At 53.1% G+C, this 8,354-nt stretch overlaps 1 protein-coding gene across 1 annotated transcript; it reads right to left on the bottom strand.

The window, feature by feature from the left end:
• Window positions 1-1,193: 1,193 nt before the first annotated feature.
• On the bottom strand, window positions 1,194-7,652 carry Itpripl2 (ITPRIP like 2). Its single transcript, XM_055627623.1, has one exon. It carries the CDS (start codon window positions 7,015-7,017, stop codon window positions 5,407-5,409), a length of 1,611 nt encoding a protein of 536 aa, XP_055483598.1. The 5' UTR covers window positions 7,018-7,652; the 3' UTR covers window positions 1,194-5,406.
• Window positions 7,653-8,354: the final 702 nt, after the last annotated feature.

Raw genomic sequence — 8,354 nt, 5'->3', positions numbered from 1 at the left:
GTAGGTCAGGCTTTTATAAGCTGTAGCCAAAGATGTGTTTCTAACCCACACCTTTTCCTCCACATAATTCTGGGTTGGCTTGGGTTTTAACATCTCCCTAAGTCCCTATGGCAGAAGCTTGGTCCTTAGGCTGTGGTGCTATTGGGAGATGGGAGAGCCTTTGGCAGTTGGGCCGCAGGTGAAGCAGGCCAGGTCACTGAGAGCAGATGTTGGGACCCTGGCTCCTTCCTCTCATCGCTTCCTGGGGACTATTAAGTGGCCCGTTTTTCTCTGCCACACAGTTCCCTCGCAGGGTGGTGCTTGATATAGTTTTCTACAGCTCAGCTTCCTTGGCTTGGCTAATTCCTACCTGTCTTTAGATTGCTACTTAGATGCCACCTCCTCCTAGAAATCCCTATGCCCTTGGAGGTGTCTCTCTTATGAGTTTTACTGCCTCTCCTGTCCAGTACCCTAGTGCCCCACAGCTTAATTTTCTGTAAAATTGGAAGAGGCGGTATGTGTCTTTGCCATCTCTGTTCTGTCTTCAGTGCCCTGGGACTTTAATTGAAAACCAAATAAAACATACTCATCAACTTGCCCCAAGCCTTAACACACTAGCATTTCGTCAGCTGTAGCTGCACCTTTCCTTGAGGCCTACCTGGCTGAGACATCAACCACCCAGCACGGTCTCCAAGATTCTATTTCAGGCTAAGCCTGGTGTTTTTCAATGTTAGCAGTTAACCATGTCAAGAGGACACAAGGGCCCAGGCACTTTCTGGGCAAAATGTTTGAATTATGAATTAGCCACATGCCAATACTTGAATTGTGATGGAGGGAGCTGGTTGGGGCAGAGAAGAGGGGCAGGGCAGAGAGTTTCAGGCAGGGAGAGAATGGGAAGACAGAATCCAGGCTGCACCCTGCAGGCCATTTTCTGCCGCCTGGGCAAACAATTCTCTCCAGCAGGATCTTGAGACAGAGCTCCAGAAAAGCCTAAGGTGACTTAGCTGGTAATGTGATTGTCACGCAAGCAGGAGGACATGAGTTTAAACCTCCAGAACACACACAGACACACACACACACACACACACACACACACACACACACACGGGGTGAGGGGTGAGCAACTGAGGTTTGTGCAAAGAAGTTCAAGCCAAGTGCAGGCCCAGGCACCAGCATCCTCCCCCTGGGATCCCCAAAGCCCACACACACAGTCCGGAGGTTTCCACAAGTTCCTTTATTGATACAGCAAAATGGGAAAGAACAAGGTCCCCTAGCGGCCCACAGGATCAAAAGTGCAAATTCACTCCACTTCACATGAAGAGGAGCGACAGGCCTTGACCACCAGGGCCATGGAGACTGCGTGATTAAGACATCCTTAATCACACAGTTGTTATAGCAGCTAACCAGGTCTGATTAACTCTTTGGTCTCTTTTAGTGGAACACACTTAGGCTGTAACATCGACTCCCAAACCGTATCCCAGTGTTCAGTTGGGGTCAGAAGGCACATTGAAAACAGCCAATGCTGGAATGCTTCAAGTCAAGACACCTTTTTCTTTTCTGTTATTGCAAAAAGGCACTGAAATATTCCTGGGTATCTAATACTTCCAGATTACATATGAGTTAGCTGCAGGTCTTAAGGCGATTTTCTCTGTGCACACGACCTGGAATTTACCACCCTCTCTTGACATACACTAGCACTATTCCCACCCCACCGTGTGCCGTTAAAAACATAGATAGGTCTAAGTTACAGAGAAGCAATTAAAAAAAACTAACACGCGCCACAGTGGTAACACTGAACCAGTTTCCTTCTTGGGGGTGTTAGAAATCTGGGTGAGGTCTATTTTCTCCACCATGAGAGGAATTTTTCCTTTGTGTAAATATGGGGGAAAAAAAAACAAAAAAAAAAAAAACCTCTTCGTCAAGGTCAAAGCCAGGAAGCCCAGTTCTGTGGAAAACATTACTTCCTCCAGCGGGTAGCAAAAGATGCTTTGGAGAAGGCTCAGCTAGTGTTAACTGTGGTGGAGGCACTGAGTCAGAAAAGTATAAGAATGTTGGGAGTCAAGTCGGCCAGTGTTCTTAGAGGTGGGGATAGTACGAATCCATGGAATTTGGCCCAAAGAGAGAACACTGGCTATTGCTCTTGTTTTGGTTTTGCTGGTGTTTAATGCCTCCAGTCAACATTGTGCTTCCTATTCTGGGCTAGTTACCAAGGATAATAATAATAAATAATAATAATAATCTTTATATAGGAACCAAATACAAAGAAAGAAGTTATTCTGCAGTTCTTCTCATTACTCATCTGCAAACTCCAGCCAGGCTAAGAGGTTGACCTCAAATCACCAGAAAAAAAAAAAAAAAAATCCAGAAATAGCCCCAAATGTTTTAGTTGGGATTCTAACTGGAGAGCCAGGCTTGCATGGGGGCCCTAGGAACTGGGGATAAATGTTATCTGCGGCTGTGTTAATCTTTTTTTTCTGCTGTTATTTCTATACCAAAGCTTAACTCTGAGAGATAAAGTAGAAATGAACACTCTTGGCCCCGCCCTTTCTTTCCCTGCCTGGAGCTGAGCCATAGCGCCTCCTTTAAGGTACACACAGTCCCCACCAGCCTCCCCTTTGTATTTATTTCCCTGCCTTTAGGCCACTGGGTTTGTGACTCCCGGCTGGAAATAGCACATACCTAAAAACACTTTTCCTCACGTAAAACTCTCTCCCACCCTCAAGGTATCCTCACCTGTTTCCCTCCCGTCTTTCTCTTCCTTTCACGTCCATCTTAAGTCTTCCCTCCCCAGATCCTCAGAGAATAGTTTCATCCACTCAAACTGTCCTCGCTTTCCACTCCAGCTTCATTTTGCAAAACACATAGTCTACCAGCAGCCCACGAGCATTCCAAGAAGGCTCCGAGCCGGGCAATGGGAGTTACTGACGTGTCTGGCTGAAAAAGGCTGAGTCATCTTCCTCAAAACATTTTCTTTGGGCACTGGCTAAACAACTCTTTTCTTTTTCTTCTTCTTCTTCTTCTTCTTCTTCTTCTTCTTTTTTTTTTTTTTTTGGTAGAACTGTCCTATATGAGAATATTGGCATATACGACTCTCCGTACCAAAAATGTGTGCTTGTCAGATAGAGGGCATGACAGCAGCCGTAATGAAATGCAGAGCTGAGCTGAATTTAAAGGCCTCGGCAGCCACCGTACTTGGCTAACAGCCCTGTTATCACATCTGTACACAGTACATGCTTCGGATCACTACACTACACGTGGATCAAAATTGATCGAAATCTCGTAAGTTTTGGTTGCCACATAGCGAGCATGACTGTTCAGCATGGCACTTAAATAAAACATTAATTTTTTTTAAATTTACAAACAATGCCCATTAATTTAATAATAATATTAATAATAAAAATACAATTTAAAAGCTTTGGGGATGGATGAAGCTTTGGGCAATTAACCAGAATAAAAATAACGGAAAAAAAACCTATAAGAAAGATATTTATACAAGCTATTCATATTTATGACCATAACCAGATTTATACTTTAAAATATTATCAAGATTTAAGGAAAAAGAAAAGAAATCCAGAAGCTTAACTAGAAATAGTTGGAAAATTGCCTTACTGTCCTCTGTTCCAACTTAATGACTACAGAGGAATCAACAGACTGAGTATAGACAGAAATTATGTGTGTATTGAACACACCAGCAGACAGACAGACACACACACACACACACACACACACACACATACACACACACACACAAACCTTCCCTGGCATTGACTCTTTAAAGTATTTTAAAATCAAACTCACTGTGCAGTTCCTGTCTTTGCAAGACAGAACTACTCCTTCATCCAAAGCCGTACCTTGTGAACAAACACTGGCCTCAAAAAACTAGGAATGACTGCTGGGTATCAAGAGGAATGTTCTCCAAAACAACTCAACGAGACAGCTCCTTCTCTTCCAGTCCACAGTTGCAAAGGGTACAAGAAGCCTACACAGCTCTAATGAGAAGCTCCCTACACACAATCTACTCCCATCAATTGCCAACCTGACGACCCAGAGAAAGGGGTTTGCAAAGTTCCCTCCAAATAGCTAAGAAATTGAACAATGAGCTTATTCATGTGACCACTTTTGTCTTCCAACCTTCACTTTAGACAGTCTAAGGGCACACACATCTTTGATGTTTAAAAAAAAAAAAATCCCTAAGTATAGTGCCGAGACTGGCCTCACTTCCCATTGGCATAGAGAAGATGAACTTGAACTGCTATTGGGAACTGTCAGGAAGCAGCAGGAGGCTAGGATACACTGGAGAATGAGCTCCTGACTGCGAGATGCGCCCAGCCCAGGGAAGTTCATGGCTGAGAAGAGCAAAGCACTGTAAGGCCAGCTCCCTCGGTCCTCCTTCAGCTCCCATGGTCCATCTTTTCTGTCCACTGGTGGGGAGTGACAGGTCTCCAAGCACACGCCGCAAGCTACTCTTTCTTTCACAAGCAGAAGCAAAAACTGGCCTTCAAGACTATCCCAGGCTGCCTGGGCAATCAAGGAACCTTCCAACCACTACCCCAACACCGGGCATCGCTGAATCCTAGCCCATACCAGGCAGCCTGCCAAGTCTTCTTCTCATAGGTCCTCACACTCTGAAGCAAGCTTTCAGGGCCTTTGCCTAGAAGCTTTGAAACAAAAGCCAGTTGTGGCCAGCTGACAGCCCTAGGCAGGATCCTTTTCAAGACTTGTGTTCTACACTTTTGCCAGGCCTGTCTTAATTAGGGATCTTTCCCCTCTGCATTCTGCCTGGCTCAAATGAGCAGGTGTTGAATGTCAAGTGCAAATCCCCACCTGTGACCTGGACAAGTGCTGAACGGCAGCCGGCTGCTTTACAGAGCCTCGGTCTTTCGAATAACTGCACGGAGCCCCCGCAGGCCCAGAGAAGGACTGGAATAAAGCACCCCTTGCTCTGAGAGTCACTAGCCAGTTCTCTACCTCCTCTTAGCACGGGCCGCTTGATTTCTGACAATTCCATTCATCCTTTTCAACAAACCTGTGACTGCACCATCAAAAGAAAAGAAAGAAAAAAAACATGAATGCTCATGGGAATAGCTAAATTATGACTTTAGATTATTAACAGCTGGACTAGAATTTCAATTCCAGTTGTGGAAATGGATTCTAAAAAATAATAATAAAATAAAATTTAAAATGATTGCTTCTAATAATCTGGGAGCAGAGCGATGGCTGTGCAGAAGCCCATCCAGGATACTCTAATGAAGATGCCACAGCTATCTCAGATCACGGAGCCTAGGACAGAACATTTGTGCCACCAAAGCCCATGACATCCTCCAAGTTATGAAACACCTCGTACAGCTCATTTCAAATCTAACTTGCCACCCTCACTCCCACCCTGTGGGAAAGGGGCATTTGATCAGGCGGGGTGTAATTCGGGGTTCATGGTTCATCTTCGGGGAAGCCTGGGTTGTGTTGACCCCGGGGTGAGGGGCACCGGGCAAGGTATCGGGGACCCCCGTAGACCCGGAGAAGCTGGGGCAACCTTCGCCAGGTGGACAGCAACCGCGCCGCGACAAGCTCCCGGGAGTGCAGGTCAAAAGGTGCCAGGAGGTCAAGTGGAGGGGCCTCACGCAGCACCTTGGGCAGGGGACCCACCTCGGCAGCCGCCCCGCCCGGGCCTAAGACACAGTGGAAGAGGTCTCGGCGCCGCAGCAGGCAGTCCCTAAGGAACTTGACCAGCTTCTCCAAGCACTCACACACGTGGGCCTCGTCCCAGCCGGGCGCTGGGCCGCCCTCTTTCAAAAGCACCGCCAGCAGCACCGTCTTGAGCACGTAGGAGGACATGATGCGGCCCCAGCGGGCAGCAGCCGCCGGGTCCAGCCCGCGGGTACCCAAGTCTCGAAGAGCCTTAAGCAGCTGCAGGCACTTGAGGTAGCAGGCACCTGGAGGCGCCCGTTCCTGAAGCCAGCCCAGCAGTTTCTGCTCTTGGCGCGCCGTGTTCACGCCCCACAGTGCCTCGGCGCGCAAGCCACCCGGGAGCTCCGCCAGGGCGCCGCTGGGCGAGGGCGGCGGCGGCGGGGCCACCAGGAAGACGCCGTCGCCCAGATGGACAGCGGGGATGAGGCGCACGGCCATGGAGAGGCGACAGCAGCCGTAGTCCGTGCGGCAGGGGAGGATGTGGAGGGTGGGGGGCTGCTCCAGGCCGCCCGGGGTCAGGCTGACCCGACAGCGACCCTCCAGACTGTAGCGCACCGTGGCCAGGGAGCGCTGGAGGTGCGCCTGGAACCAGCGCAGCACCAGGGTCGCCGAGAGGTGGCGCCGGCCCTGCACGTCCACACAGAAGCCTTCGGCGAAGGGCCTGCAGTCGCGATGCCACTGGCTCGCCGAGGTCCCCGACGGCGACGGCGGCGCCTTGAGGGCGCACACGAAGCAGCAGCGGGAGGCCGGGCTCAACGCGGGTTCGGTCCCCAGGCTCCGGGGCTCCAGCGCCACCTGCGGCGGCAGGCGCAGCGGCACCAGCACGTCGAAGCTGTCGGGCCGGCGGATTTTGTGCTGCTCGTAGGCACTGCCCACCTGGATGAAATCTCCCCGGAAGGCCAAGGCCAGCGCCCCCCCGGTGATGGGGCCCGGAGACCCCCGGGCCCGGCCGGCCTGCACCAGTTCACCCACGATCCGGCTCACGTGCGCCTTGCTGTGGCCCAGCACGTGCGGCGACAGGCGCACCTCGTGCTCATAGTAACTCTCCAGCAAGATGCCCAGGCCTGGCTCCTGCAAGGGTCTGGCTGGGAAGCTGGCGTGACCACCTGGGCGGGAAGAGCCTGGCAAGAGGCGCTGGCGGATGGCGTGGCGACATCGGAGGAGGATGTAGCCGAGGAGCAGAAGGATGGCCACCTTGAGCAGCGGGAAGCCGCCGTCTGGGCCGTCGGGGGGCTCGGCCTGGGCACCCTTGCTGCTGCTGCGCAGGGCATGGTAGAGGCACAGCAGGGCCGTGCACAGCCCGGTCACCAGGGGCCAGAAGACCCGCAGGTTGAGCGTGTAGCGCACGGACATCCCGGGAGCCCGGGCGGCCCAGGGCGGGAGCCCGGGTGGTGTCCCCTGCCCAGCATGCGCGCAGCGCCTCGGTGGCCCCGAGGCCCCCGTGTCCTTGGCCTTGGAGGAGGCTTCCCGCTCGCCGCCGCGCCGGAGCCAGCAGCCCCGCTGCTCTGCCTCCTCTCCCAGCTCAAGTTCCCCTTGCAGGCGCCGCCCGCGCTGCTCGCCCCGGCCCCTGGCCGCGCCCTGGCGCTGGCCCGCTCGGTCCCAGCCGCGCCGCCCTCGGCCAGCTTCTGCCCCGGACTCCTACCCTACCCTGGGCGGCCCTCTCGGCTCCGCCGCGGCTCAGCACGAGGGCCGAGCGGCTGTGTTACTCCGGCCCCGGGGATTTTCTTCTTTCGGAGGGAAAGGCCGCGCCGGGCAGCGGGGGGAGGAAATGCCGGAGTCTGGAGCCTCGCGGGGAGGGCGGCCCCCTCCCGGCCTCCTCCGCCTGGATCGACGACTCCGGGTGGCCAAAGGGACTCGGGGACGCGCGGGAGACTGTCCTCCCGAGGGCTGCTCCTGGGCCCCCTCCTGGAAGGCAGAAGAGGGGAGGCCTGGTTCCGGGGCGGTGGCTGCATCTGATCCCGCAGTTACTGGGAAGTTGCCGGAGGGAGGCTCGCAGCCCCGCCGCCCGGCCCTCCCGCCGCCCGGCCCCACCCCCAGCGAGTCCCGCTGGCGGCGTGGCAGGCGCGGGCGGAAGTGGCCCCTGGCTGTCTGCGGCCGGCCTGGCTTGCAAACCCACATTCGTTGAGCACCTACTAAGCACCAGGGAAGGAGCCCAAGGGCTGGGAATGCACTCCACAGCGTGGAGGAGGTTCTCCTGCCCGCCACTCAAGCTCACAGCCTTGTAAAAGGCGGCTGCGAACAGAAAGATGGTGGTGACCGCCTCTCATGCCTGTATTCTATTCGGGAGGCTGGGGTCATGAGTTCAAGGCCAGTCTAGGCTACAGAGGGAGTCCCTGTCTCAAAAACAAACAAGAGCCCACCGGCAGATGTTCTGAAAGGGAGCTGAATGAAGGAGTACCGGTTGAAGCTTTAGAGGGTGCTCCTCCAGAGCACCATAGACTGAGTGGGTAGCCTTGGCTCGGAGACCCGGGAGAGCTGGAGCAAGAAGATAATGGGAGTTTTTACAGGGCTGGAGACAGGCTTAATGCCTGGTCGCGCCACCTGAGTTTGATTTTGAAATCTATATAACAGAGGGAGAGAAATGCTCCACAAGTTATCCTCCGACCTCCTCCCATTAGCACACGCGCGCGCGCGCACACACACACACACACAATTTTTTTTTTTTTTAATAAAAGAACTGTTTTGTTTTG

This window comes from Psammomys obesus, unplaced genomic scaffold, assembly GCF_907164565.1.
Source record: "Psammomys obesus unplaced genomic scaffold, mPsaObe1.curated_primary_1811, whole genome shotgun sequence".
Taxonomy (NCBI): Eukaryota; Metazoa; Chordata; class Mammalia; order Rodentia; family Muridae; genus Psammomys; species Psammomys obesus.
This window is presented reverse-complemented; position numbering and strand designations above follow the sequence as displayed.

What these genes read in the sequence shown, in the direction of transcription:
- Itpripl2 (XM_055627623.1), bottom strand. Translation starts at nt 7,017, where the DNA reads ATGTCCGTGCGCTACACGCTCAACCTGCGGGTCTTCTGGCCCCTGGTG.